At 39.2% G+C, this 14,260-nt stretch overlaps 1 protein-coding gene across 1 annotated transcript; it reads right to left on the bottom strand.

The window, feature by feature from the left end:
• Positions 1-2,881: 2,881 nt before the first annotated feature.
• LOC121784903 (gamma-glutamyl hydrolase 1-like) lies at positions 2,882-13,322 on the bottom strand. Its single transcript, XM_042183171.1, has 10 exons — positions 12,824-13,322; positions 7,179-7,265; positions 6,609-6,698; positions 5,886-5,980; positions 5,077-5,137; positions 4,390-4,479; positions 4,219-4,281; positions 3,653-3,741; positions 3,313-3,405; positions 2,882-3,198 (listed from the first exon to the last, which is right to left on the bottom strand). Exons 1-10 carry the CDS (start codon positions 13,217-13,219, stop codon positions 3,165-3,167), a joined length of 1,098 nt encoding a protein of 365 aa, XP_042039105.1. The 5' UTR covers positions 13,220-13,322; the 3' UTR covers positions 2,882-3,164.
• Between the last annotated feature and the right edge of the window lie 938 nt (positions 13,323-14,260).

The raw sequence follows: 14,260 nt of genomic DNA, 5'->3' as shown, positions 1-14,260 counted from the left end.
CTTCCACTTTCTCCTCGCTTCTCCATTTTGTGGTGTATCTTCCGGAAGTACATCTTCACCGGATATAAGATCCCACAAATCATGTCCTTGTAGGTAAGCTTCCATACATAACTTCCAATAATTGTAATTGTCACCAACAAGCTTATATACAGAGGCACTACTTCCACCATTTATTTTCTTTGAGGAATAAAATCAAACACCTGATAGGCAACCAGGCTGTGATACCATGCTTGAAAAGGTGGTTTAGAGCATCCGCAATGGCGGCAACCCCACCGGCTAGCCGATCCCTGGCTCTCGCAAGTCCGCTCGCCGAACCATTACAGCCGGGGAGCGCCAAATCGGTAAGAAAAACAGCGAGCCCACGCTGGTCCTCGGGCGCTGGCCGATGCGCTCGCCGATCGGCTGGCCGCCATTGCAGGCTCCCGATCGGCGAGCGATAGGCCAGCACATTTTTTTTATTTTTTGAAACACTATATATACGCGATCTGTATGTCTATATCTCGACCCCAGCCAGGGGCTGCCGCCCCTTGGACCCCGCTACTCGGGGGCGCTGCCCCCGAACCCCCGTCTAATCATAACGAATTCAAATAAGTGTACACTCCGCACTTCCAACTTATTTGATGTCTCATTATGATCATATTGATCAATCAAGTTAATCCAATTACACTAAAATATCCAACAATTTGCACGTCATAAGCATATTCGCACCACTTGTTTTAATGTACGCCTGTATTATCCTACACAACATGATTGTCGAAGATGAAGGTATACAACTGACTAGTTGGGCCAATGACGATGCTGATGAAGTCGACCGCCTCAAGGCACATGCCGACATGCGCCAAGTGGATGCTCATATTCGACTCCAAAAGGATTTAATTGAAGAGTTGTGGGCGCAGAGGACTGCACGTCCTTAGATTTTTTTAAATTAATGTACTTTTTTTAATTTTTAATATTATTATTGAATTTTTCCGTATATATGTCGTAAATTTAATTCTGTATTTTGTGTGATTGTTAATTATTTATTTTTAATATTTTTGTTTATTGTGGCTGGGCTATTGCTTGTCCAGTTGCTTGTCCTGATGATGAGGCAGGAGGATTTTGTGGCTGGACTATTCTCATTGGTGATGCTCTTAGGCAACCAGGCTGTGATACCATGCTTGGAAAGGTGGTGGTCTTGTCCTATTTAAATCTCATACATTCACGCTTATGCCACATCAGCTCTCCACCTCAGCCCGCCAGCGCGGAGTGAACATGTGCCTTATTGAAATCCTATTTACTCTTACAAGGCTGCACTTCCTTACCATCGCAAGAATGCGCTCACCTCCTACGCGTTGCATGCAACAGAAAATCATGATCTTAACAAAGTGAATGAAGAAAAGCCACACCAACCCCACGGCAGAGACTTTACAAAAGAGAAATAGAGAAATCAAGAGAAGAAGACAGATGCAATGGTAGTGGGTAAACAGTGATGAAAGATCGATTGGGTCTAATTAGGTTTTAGGAATCCGAATTTCATCCTAAAACCAAAGATTAGTCTACATTTTAGAAATTTCAAGCAATAAAGGTCTAATTTTTCTCAAACCTTGAATTAATAAATCACAATCAACATGCTAATTATATTATCTAAATAAATAAATAAAAGTAAGCACAATCAATTAACTAAACTTGTCATTATTTGATAAATCATATTATTACCTTAATTAATTTCATTCCCAAAGTATGCTACATTTATTCATATTTTTAATAAGTGAAACTAATCAATTCTAATTAATTTTTTCAGTTTGTTAATAAAATTTTAATTAATATTAATTTTAATCTTATCTACCAAATATCTTATTAAAACTATAAAATACAGTACATAATATAGGTAGCTAAACAATAACAAAAAAAACTAATTTAATCTTAGATAAAATTCTTCTTAGCATTTATAGGAGTGAGTATTATGTGATAAATCTATCATGTTCAAATTATGTTAGACTGAATAGTTGGTTTGTATCCACACAATCCACCGTGCACTTAAAATAGTTGTAGTGAATGAACAAATATATATTTATTGATGTAGGGTTGTGATGAAATGCAAACTCTATATATTGCATCAATTCTAAATTATGATTTGGACCGTTAGAAAATATCAGTAGATGATAAAATAACAATAAAAAATGTCAGCATATGTTTGTACAAAATTTAGATTTTGCGTTTGATTATGTATAGAAAATTTTAAATCAAACTAGACAGATGAAATGCGTTGAATTTCATTTTGGTGGTCAACTTCTCAACTTTTTTCACCATCGTTATCGTTTTAAGTTTTTTCTTATTGTTTTTTCCTTTTTTAGAAATGGACTGAAAACGTGGCTACAATAATGGAGGACGTGATCCAAGTAATTTAAGCAACAAAAAGTTAGGTAAGTTTATACTCCATCCCTCCACTATTAGGAATATCAGTTTACCATTTTATTCCATTCACCATTAGGAGTCTACTTTTACTATAAATGTTAGATGGAACTCACTTTCTACTAACTTATTCCACTCTAATTCTATTATAAAACTAATATATAAAAATAAACCCCACATTCCACTCTCTTTTCTTACTCACTTTCCTTTATTAAAATCCATGTCGAACTCAAATGAGAGTCTTTAAGGGGACAAAGGAAATAATATTGTCTGAGTCAATCTTTGACCAAATGAATGGTCAACGTATTGTTGATTTTACAGATTGAAAAAATTGCAAGTTGGTACAATGAATATCTTCATGTCAAGAACTCAAATGAGACTTCTAAAGACGGACGAGTAGTAGGGTATGAATCAATCTTTGACCAAATGAATGGTAAACGTATTGTTGATTTTACGGAATGAAAAATTGGAAGTTAGTACAATGAACATCTTCATGTGAATGCATTTTCCATATTATGATATTATAATAACTAGATGCCATACAAAACCATCATCCATTTTAGTTATCAATTCCTAGAGGAATAATTTATTCGGATCTACCATATATGTAATGTAAATAGTACTTCTTCACATACATAAATAGCTTGAAAGTCCAATATTACAGGATATAATTGTTTTAATGTGTATTAAATAGTTGTGGACTTGATTTAACAGTGCGATATGTACACGTCACGTATAATATCCGGAGCTTGAGTATCCAATCCAGCCGCCTACTAGCTGAAAATATATACCTCATCAAACCCTCGCCTGCAAAATCCCAAACCATCACAACCAACCTATTTACTTATTTATTATTTATTTATTAGTAGTACATTCATTTCACATCAACCGAGTCCATAGATACAGAGTAGAAAGAGATACCCAGATTTTCCACAATAAGTGGGAGTGTAATTGTATATGAGGTTGTCAAGAACTTCCTGGTAGGATGGCCTGTTCAAGGACATTCTGGCCTCCCTGAGAAATAATGGGAGACACAATTAATAGGGGAGATTTTCAATTTGTTGATGCAAACATGAACACATACATAATCAACAACTATTATTGGGTTTGATCAGAACTAACATGTTAGAAAAACTGGCATTTTTTAAATCATATCTATTGGGTTTGATCAGAATTAACATGTTAGAAAAACTGGCATCTTTGATATCATATATGTCGTATGCGTTGACAAAATACTTCGTCGGGCTGAATTTTTTTTTACCTTACAAGAAAGTTAGCAATTTGTTGCGAGACTTGAATTGCATCTTCCGAGTGTGGGATCCCTGATAAGCCCCATTCGAAAGCATTTTTCTGGACCAGATATGTGGAACGTGACATTTCAAACCAAACATTATCACTTCAATAAATACACACAGCAAAATGTGTTTTCTTAGCTACTCTTACAACATAGATGATTGCAAAAGAATAAATCCGCTCGACAATGAAGGACAAGAACTATAGTTCTCTTACCTAGGATGTTCAAAATACTATATTGATGAATATCTTCCAAATTTTCTAGGTTGAAATTATCATGCAAAAGGTGAGAAAATTGAAATGGGCCTTCAGAAAAAATGTTGTCAATAAAAGTCACATTCATGATTCATGTCAAAATAAACTTCTCCCCTCCAATGAGGAATTGCTGAATCAGTAGATGCTATTGATCCTTGTATAATCTCAGGTTTCAGAAAGTTCATGCTTCTAAATTAAGTGCAGTGATTTGCTTTGAAATGAGGATATAAAAGTCTATGCAGTAGTGTTGAAAAGCTTGATTTATTCAATAGATAATACCTCTGGGTGAAATTGCACACCGGTCACTGGATATCTCCGTGCCTGCACTGTTGACACATAGACCTAACAGAAATTGATTAAACTGGAACTGATCAGAAATGAAGCTCAGATGTCAAGAAAAGCACAATATGGAGGTATAAGAATGGACCACAAAGTGTACTCCATACGTACCTTGCCATCTTCATCTGCACTAGTTGCTAAGATCTTGAAGAAGCTAGACAATTTCTTGTTATTCTGGAATTTTTCGGGTGATATCCCGAACTGCGTCACAGATTAATTGAAATGGTTATACAAACAAAAGAGATTCAAAAAACAATCACTGGTCCAAAACCATCTCAGACATGCTGGATAGAAGATTTCACTATACATACTACTCTCATGAATTATTAATTCATGGCAATGAAAAAATAATCAGCAACTAGTGCAAGCTTGAGTTGATTAGAAGATTTTCTCTAGGAAAAAACATTATGTTAATATATATTCACTGATTTCAAGCCACAAATTTAAGATGAAGCTGCTAGTACACGTTTTGATAACATTAAGTTCTATATCCAGCTCACAAATACTAGGTTTGACTCTTCTATTTCCTAGATACTCTTGAACAACTCTGATTCTTCACTATACATCAATATTGCATTCAGAGAATATGCCATTTTTTACTTGTTTCCAGCAAGAAAAAAAAGATGGAATAAGGAAAGAAGCCCAGGATAAGAAAAAGGAAAGGGATGGAGAAAGATGAGAAGAAGATTACAAGGCATAGCTGCTGGCCATTTAAGATTTTGCGCAAGTAATTGGTTAAAACAAGACAACTTCATGTTACAAAACTATCATCATAACAACAGACTAAAAGGGGCCTACCTTATGATGTTGCATCACTAGACATTCTGTACTGAGCTTCTTTAACAAGGCCGGAGAGAACCTGTGAATGATCCTCGATTAGTCATGCTTATATGTGTTTGCAAACTATGATGCAGACGAAGAGTTTTAAAGTCAACAATTACCTCTTAATATGAGCAAATAGGAAACTGATTTTTATCAGATTTTTATCAGATGATAAATCAATTGATGTGAAGGTATATATATTGATCTAGTTTACCAATCATTTCCAATCTTGAAACCAAGATCAGGTTTTTACAATGTAATCACTTATAAAATTATTTAAGCAACGTACACTTCAATATACATTAACTCCCTCCGTTCCACAGTAGTAGAGTCATTTTGCCATTTTGGTACGTTCCATAGTAGTGGAGTCTCTCTTTTTGGTAAAAGTCAGCACATTTCTTCTCACTTACTTTACTCTCTCTTCATCTCTCTACCTTTTTCTACTTTATTCTTCCTTAACTTGACTCACTTAACACAATTTTTCTTAAATCGCGTGCCGAAAAGAAACGCCTCCACTACTATGGAACGGAGGGAGTATTTTATAAAACCATCTAAGCACCATGCACTTAAACTATGATTGCAAACTCTCATTTACTCGGAGTTAGAAGTACTGCCGCAAAATTTGATTTAACATGAGGCATAGAGTTCAATATTGTAGTATACTAGTAGTTGAACCACATATCGTCAGAAATTTCTCAAACCATCACCAATTCTTCCAATATTCTAAGGCAATAGAAAGAAATGATTCAAACAAACTGAAAAATTATTTCAAGTTCTTTTTTTACCTATGAAATACAGTTCCATTAATGTTTATGTTCTCCACGAATTGCAATGTCGAAGATTGATCTACTGCATTAAATCTCTCGAGGATCATGTTATCCTGTAGTGAAAATTGAAATCTGAAACACGTTAACAAACTGAAGCTAATTACACTAGTGAACGGTTGAGAGGTCCAGAATGTAAACTAGAAATCTAGAAGACATGGCACAGCTAAAAAAAGCTCAGAGCCAAAGCACGTTCATAACAAATAAACCTATGAGCCTCAAAAGGAGGCACAGAAAAGCAGGATCTGTAAAATTATTTAATTTAAAAGAAAAATTGTGTTATCTTCTTGAATCAACAATTTTTTTACTTTATACTCCATCCGTCCCACAATGGGAGTCCTATTTGGTTTGGGCACGGCTTTTAAGAAATGTAAAAAAAATTGAATAAGTTAGTGGAATGTGTCCCACCTATATATATTAGTTTTATAATAAAATGTGAGTGGAATAAGTTGATGGAATGTGGAGCCTACTTACCATTTATGGTATAAGTGAAATAGGACTCTTATTGTGGGACGGACGGAAATGGCAAAATTACCAAAATAACGAGAGGAAAGGCCAGGGATTTAAGTATTACAACTTTATCATAAATCACTTAGATTTCACTTAGGAGTGCAGAATATATTTTTCATATACGTGAAGCTTCAATAAATGTTTATATGTACGAGTGTTTCCTGATAAACTTACCTCACTCACAATCCTGATCACCAGTTCAAACCCTAAGCAGATTGCAAGCAAGGGGAAATGGTCTCCAGCATCATTCTTTCTCAAGACTTCCTGTGCAAGACAGATGAAAACCGGTCAAGAACAACAGATGCTTCTTTGTCTCCAGAATTTAACCAAATTTGATTTACAGGAGAAAAAAGAGCCAGATCCATATGAATAAGTGTACATCATCAACTAAAGAATCACTAGGTTTCTAAGATAGCAGCCATTCTGAAAATTTGGGTTAACTTATTCAGGCTGAGCCCCGACCTAACAATTAAGTCAATACATATCCATAAAAATACACGGGAGTTCTTTAATTGTATAATAATCAAAAGAATGGAGGTGGCAAGCTGTGTATTTTATCATAAGAATGGGTTTCTAAGCTATTGGCCTACTTCAACATCATCAAATCAAGTGAGTTATAAAACATCATCACAAGCTGAAGCAACGTGAAAATATATTCCACAACTGCCATCTCCTTTTCCATAAAATTCCTGGAAAGGAGAAATGTTCTTGCAACCAATAATGAACAACTGAGATGGCATGTACCTTAAATATTGATTCAACAACCTCAATGTAAACACCTCTTTTGGCCCGGCCTCCTGTAAAGATCACTCCATTAACCAAACTCAGTTTCTGCAGCATAGCAAAGTTAGCATTAAGGTTATTCATGTAAACCAATCCACACTTCTCGAGCACATAATTGATCATCCTCGGTACAGAAAATTGTCGACTCATCTACATTATGAAAGTCTAAAACGAATATTCTATCAGTACCAAATGAATCGGTCACCTTGTACACATCACATAGGAACACCTATGAGGACAAAGGATATCCTCATCCTGGTGGATTCAACACATCTCATCAGAACACAATGCTGAGAATCACCAATACACACAAGATAGAAAGGCTAATAGGATATGCAAGCTAGTCTGAAACATTAGCAACCATGAGCATAAAACCAAACTTTATCTCAGACGTCTCTATTTTAGCTTGATTAAAACTATCTTAGTACGAATGCGGTTTCATGTACATATTTCTCATATAAAATTTGAATCCAAAAGGATGGGGTCGAGAGAGAGGATAAAAATTCCACAGATTTACGAATTCAGCATCGTATTGATTTTGTGAGTAAAATGTTGGGCTTTGGTGTGGCTGGACCAACCATCGGCCCAAGTCATTATTGAGGGCCGAGCTCGATTAAGCTCGGCTAACACCGAACTCGATTAAGCTTCTCCAACACCGAGCTCGATTAAGCTCGGCTAACAACCGTTGTATTTGAACAGCTCGTTCAGTTACAACAATAAGTTTCTTCAGTTTTCAGTTTCACATCTTGTTTTTCTCCATATTCGTGTGATTCAAGAAACTAGATAGAGAAGTGAATACACTTTGTGATTCTTGAGCTAGCTAGGTGAGTGATCCACAATCGAGTTGTATTCTCCGATTGAGTAGCGAGCTAAGTGATAGTGTGTTGTAATCACCTTCGTTTGTTTTGTATTCGTAATAATATCGTCTCACATTTGTTCGTGAATCTCGCGTCGATTCTGTTTTTGACTCTTCAAATTGGCGCCGTCTGTGGGAAAAGGAAAGAAATCGGCGCGATGTCTACGGCGAAATTCGAATTGGAGAAGTTTACGGGCAAGAATGACTTCGGTCTATGGAGATTGAAGATGAAGGCCGTGATGATGCAACAAGGGCTTTGGGAAATCGTCAAAAATGGGGAGGCCGACACCGCCAAGGGTGCGGATGAAAAGGTCGATCCAAAGGCTCAAGAACTTCAACAAAAGGCGTATAGCACTCTGATCCTGAGTCTCAGCGATCGAGTCCTGAGGGAGGTTTCGAAGGAGGAGACCGCTGCGGCAGTGTGGAGGAAGCTTGAGTCCATCTATATGACGAAGTCTCTTGCAAATCGCCTTCATCTGAAACAGAAGCTTTTCACCTTCCAGCTATCAGAGGCGAAGAGCATCTTGGAGCAGCTCGAAGATTTTGGTAAATGCGTGGATGATCTGGAGAACATCGATGAGCAGATCAAGGATGAAGATAAAGCACTTATGCTTCTCAATTCATTACCGAAGAGCTTCGAACAATTCAAGGACGCTATACTCCTTGGAAGAGACTCCAAGATCACCTATGAAGAGGTGTATTCGGCCCTGAAATTGAAGGATTTTCAGAGTTCTTCAACAAGACTGCGTGATCAGGCTGGGGAAAGCTTGAACGTGAAAGCCAATATCAAGAAACCTGAAAAATGGAAGAGGCAAGGTTCTGAAAAATGGAAAGGAAAAGGCCAAAGGGAAAGGGATCAGAAGGAGTCCAGGTCTTGCAACTATTGCAAGAAACCTGGGCACATCAAGAAAAATTATTGGGCCTTAAAGAAGAAGCAAGCTAATGGCGACTCTGATCAGAACACTGCTGACTGTGCAGCAGATTTGGAGCCGGCTCAGGTCATGAATGTGACTGAGAAGCCCATTGCAGACTCTTGGATCGTGGACTCCGGGTGCTCTTTCCACATATGCAGCCACAAGAAATGGTTTGAGAACCTGACTGAAGCACAGGGATCAGTCTTGCTCGGCAACAACCAGGTGTGTGTTGTTAAAGGCATTGGTAATATTCGTTTTAAGGTGCATGATGGTTCTATTAAATTGCTGACTGAAGTAAGGTATATACCTACTATTAAGAGGAACCTTGTATCTGTTGGTGTGCTTGAAATGAAAGGATTTTCTTGTGTATTTTCTGGTGGGAGTATGAGGATTATGAATGGTGGTGCTATTGTTATGTCAGCCTCTAGGATAAATAGATTATATTATCTGGAGGCTGAGGTCATTGTGGGAGATTCCTATGTTGCTGAGGAACAGAATCTGGTGTTGTGGCACAAGAGATTAGGCCATGTGGGTGATAAAGGGCTTAAAGAATTGATCAAGAAGGGCGTTTTTGCATGTGATGATAGGGAGAGTGTAAAAATGTGTGAGTCTTGCTTGCTGGGAAAAGGAAAGAAATTGCCTTTTGGCTCAGGAAAGCACAACTCCACAAGACCTCTGGATTATTGTCACAGTGATCTATGGGGTCCTAGCCCGGTTAATTCCATAGGTGGTGGAAGGTACTTCTTGAGTGTAGTAGATGACTATAGCAGGAAGGTTTGGATATGGATCCTCAAGGAGAAATCAGACACATTCAGCAAGTTCAGTGTATGGTACAAGGCAGTTGAAGTTGAGAAAGGGTATGGCTTGAAGTGTCTGAGGACAGACAACGGGCTTGAGTTCCTATCAAGGGAATTTGATAACTTCTGTGTGCAAAGGGGAGTGAAGAGGCATAGGACAGCTCCGGGGAATCCACAACAAAATGGAACCGCGGAGAGAATGAATAGGACTCTCCTTGAGAGAGTAAGATGCATGATTTTTGAATCTGGAGTGCCTAAGAAATTCTGGGCAGAAGCTGTCTCCACAGCAGCCAAATTGATCAATAAATGTCCATGCTCAGCCATTGGTTTTGATACTCCAGATGGCAGATGGTATGGAAGCCTAGGAGGTTATGAGAAGCTTAGGATTTTTGGTTGTAGAGCCTTTGCTCACACAAGGCAAGGAAAGCTAGAACCTAGAGCACTAAAATGCATTTTCCTTGACTACCAAGATGGTGCTAAGGCATATAGACTTTGGTGCACAGAAGAAGGAAATCAAAAGGTCATCATCAGTCGAGATGTCATTTTTGATGAGTCAACTATGCCATTCAAGCCTACTCTGCAGACAGAGACAACTCCAGAACCTGCTGGGGTCAGTTTTGATCAACTTGAACCAGAACATAGAGCCTCAGATGCTGCTGATTTCCAAGAGCCAATGATGTCCTCAGATGAGGAGAATGAGCAGCCTACTGATAATACTCCAGATGTCTCTGATTCAGAGCCACAAGTTCAGCAATATGCTCTGGCCAGAGACAGAACCAGAAGGGAAATCAGACCACCAGCAAGGTTCAGAGATGCAGATTTTGTATACTATGCCTTGTGTGTTGCAGAGGAGTTGGAGATCTCAGAACCAAGCACCTATAAGGAAGCTATTGGCAGCAAAGACAAAGAGAAATGGAAAATGGCTATGAAGGATGAGATAGACTCTCTCATCAAAAACAAAACTTGGATCCTAGTTCTCAGATCACAGATTCAACAAAGACCTATCTCTTGCAAATGGATTTACAAGAAAAAGGTGGAGGCCTCTGAGAATGATAGTATCAGATACAAGGCTCGCTTGGTTGCAAGGGGTTTCACACAGGAGGAGGGGATAGATTACACCGAGGTCTTCTCTCCTGTGGTGAAACACAGCTCAATAAGGATACTCTTGGCAATTGTGGCTCGGAGAGATTGGGAATTGCAACAACTTGATGTAAAAACAGCTTTTTTGCATGGTGAGTTGGAGGAGACAATCTATATGGAGCAGCCACAAGGATTCATAAGGCCGGGAGATGAGGATAAGGTCTGTTGTTTGAAGAGAAGCCTCTATGGACTGAAACAAAGCAGCCGGCAGTGGTACCTGACTTTTGACAGGCAGATGGAGAGACTTGGCTTCAAGAAATCTGCCTTTGATAGCTGTGTTTACATAAGGTACAAGGGAGGTAAAGCTGTTGCTTACTTGTTACTTTATGTGGATGATATGCTTGTGGCAGGCCCTAGTAAGGCAGATGTGAAGCAAGTGAAGGAGGATTTGGAGGAAGCTTTTGAAATGAAGGACTTGGGAAATGCAAAGAGAATTCTTGGCATGGATATCATAAGAGAGAGAGCTGCTAGGAAGTTATGGTTGATGCAGCATAGCTACATCAAGAAGATGTTAATCAAATTTCAGATGATTGACTCTAGAAAGGTATCAACTCCAACAAGTCCACACTTCAAGCTCTCTGTCAGTCAGAAACCAGCTAATGATCAGGAAAGGAAGTTGATGTCTAAGGTGCCTTATGCAAGTATTGTTGGGAGTATTATGTACATGATGTTGTGTACTCGGCCTGATCTGTCACACGCCATAAGCCTGACCAGCAGATACATGGCAGACCCGGGTAGCACACATTGGCAAGCCTTGAAGTGGATAATGAAGTATTTGGTGGGCACGCAAGATTTGGGATTGTTGTTCTGCACAGCAGACGGTGAGGATGAGCTCATAGGCTACTGTGATGCAGACTATGCTGCAAATATTGATAGCAGAAAATCCCAATCTGCCTATATCTTCAAGCTCTTTGGTACAGCAATCAGTTGGAAGTCTAATCTCCAATCTGTGGTTGCGCTCTCTACAACGGAGGCAGAGTATATATCCTTAGCAGAAGCGGTTAAAGAAGCTAAATGGCTAAAGGGAATATTGGGGGATTTTGGTGTGGTGCAAGAGGCTGTAACTATCTTGTGTGACAGCAACAGCGCCATTAGCTTGGCCAAGCACCAGACTTTCCATGAGAGAAGTAAGCACATCGACATCAAACTTCATTTTGTAAGAGATGAGATAAGCAAAGGCGTGGTGGCAGTCAAGAAGGTCCACACCTCTGAAAATGCAGCTGACATGATGACTAAACCCCTACCAAGTGCTAAGTTCGAGCATTGTTTAGACTTGGTTAACTTGACTGCAAGAAGATGAGGGAATTTTGGTGAAGGTGGAGTTTTGGCTGGCCGGATGGTGGATGCAGCCAAGGTGGAGATTTGTTGGGCTTTGGTGTGGCTGGACCAACCATCGGCCCAAGTCATTATTGAGGGCCGAGCTCGATTAAGCTCGGCTAACACCGAACTCGATTAAGCTTCTCCAACACCGAGCTCGATTAAGCTCGGCTAACAACCGTTGTATTTGAACAGCTCGTTCAGTTACAACAATAAGTTTCTTCAGTTTTCAGTTTCACATCTTGTTTTTCTCCATATTCGTGTGATTCAAGAAACTAGATAGAGAAGTGAATACACTTTGTGATTCTTGAGCTAGCTAGGTGAGTGATCCACAATCGAGTTGTATTCTCCGATTGAGTAGCGAGCTAAGTGATAGTGTGTTGTAATCACCTTCGTTTGTTTTGTATTCGTAATAATATCGTCTCACATTTGTTCGTGAATCTCGCGTCGATTCTGTTTTTGACTCTTCATAAAATGTGATCACAAATTGTTATTTTCTCTCTCCATCTCCCAGTCACAGACTATCCACTGTGTTAATACTGACAAAATCAACAAGTGGAAAAGTGAAGGAGACGTGCTTACTCGTTGAAGAACCTCCCAAGGTTCATTATAGATGAGAGGAATAACTCTAGCACCCGCAGATTCAACGAATTTGGAATACGAGGCCGCAATGTATGAAACATTAGGAGAGTTGTTGAGGCGACCGGAGGCGCCGTCGCCGGGATGAGTGAGGATTCCTATGACCGGCCGTGAATTGAGAGTACGGGAGACAGGAACAGTAGCGGAAGCATCATCCATTTGAGTTTGAAGGAGTTGCCGCGCGGGAGTGGATTGAGCTAGGGCGGAGGCGCTGAGGTCCTTGCAGATAGGTACGAGGTGGGGAATCCGGCGGTAGTTGAGCATAGCAGAGGGAGGAGTGTCGGTGGTGGATTCTGGAGAGTCGGTGGCGGAGACGGAGGTAGACGGCGGTGGAGCCATTAGAAGAGGCGTTGACAATGATATCGACAGTGTTTGGGGGTTCTCTATTTTTAATCCCACCCTGATTTTGTCTAATTCAGACTTATCTCACCGCCCTCATTCAATTGATCGCGAACTACACGCGTTTCATACACTCTTTGTGACTAAATTCTAGATTATTAAATCAATTTTTTTAAATCGGTGAAAATCGACAATATATCATCTTTTGTTTATTGTTGACTAAAGTCTCAAAATGGTCCTTAACATATTGCATTTTTTTTTATTTTGGTCAAAAACATTATCTTTTGAATTATTAGGTCTCTCACATTTGAAATCGGATCACATTTGGTCCATTTTGGACGGTTCCGTCAAATTTTTGACGGTTTTTAATTACTAGGTCACAAATCCGTCACTAATCCGTCACTAATTGGAAGAAACTGATCCATCAATAATCTATCACAAATCCGTCACTAATACGTCACAAATCCGTCACAAAATCCGTCACTACGCCGCCCTCAACGCCTCCTCCACCGGCCGCATGTCCACCGACGAGCTGAACACCGTCGCCGCCATGCTCCGCCGTTGCGCCGCCTCCTGCAACCTCCTCGTCTTCTGGCTTAGCCACGAAACCCTACTGTGGAATTCCCTCAACCACAACGGCCGCACCGTGTTCTCGAGCGTATTAGTGATGGATTAGGTGACGGATTAGTGACCCGGCAATTAAAACCGTCTAAACTTTGACGGAACCGTCCAAATGGACCAAATGTGATCCGATTTCGAATGTGAGGGACCGAATAATTCAAAAGATAATGTTTTGGACCAAAATAAAAAAAATGCAATATGTTAAGGACCATTTTGGGACTTTAGTCTTTATTGTTGCATCTTTGACTATCTTTTTATTTTTAAAGAGATAATTGTAAATTTAGTTTCTGTATTATGGACAAAAAATTCATTGGTCTCATTATACCACGGTGAAAAGTATATATGGTATGTCATGCTAATAGTATTTTGACAAATAGGTATATATAGGGTCCCACCTCCAACTAAAATCACAGAGACACA

Source organism: Salvia splendens, chromosome 21 (assembly GCF_004379255.2).
Source record: "Salvia splendens isolate huo1 chromosome 21, SspV2, whole genome shotgun sequence".
Classification (NCBI taxonomy): domain Eukaryota; kingdom Viridiplantae; phylum Streptophyta; class Magnoliopsida; order Lamiales; family Lamiaceae; genus Salvia; species Salvia splendens.
The sequence above is the reverse complement of the archived record's forward strand: the minus strand, read 5'-3'. Positions and strand labels throughout refer to the sequence as shown.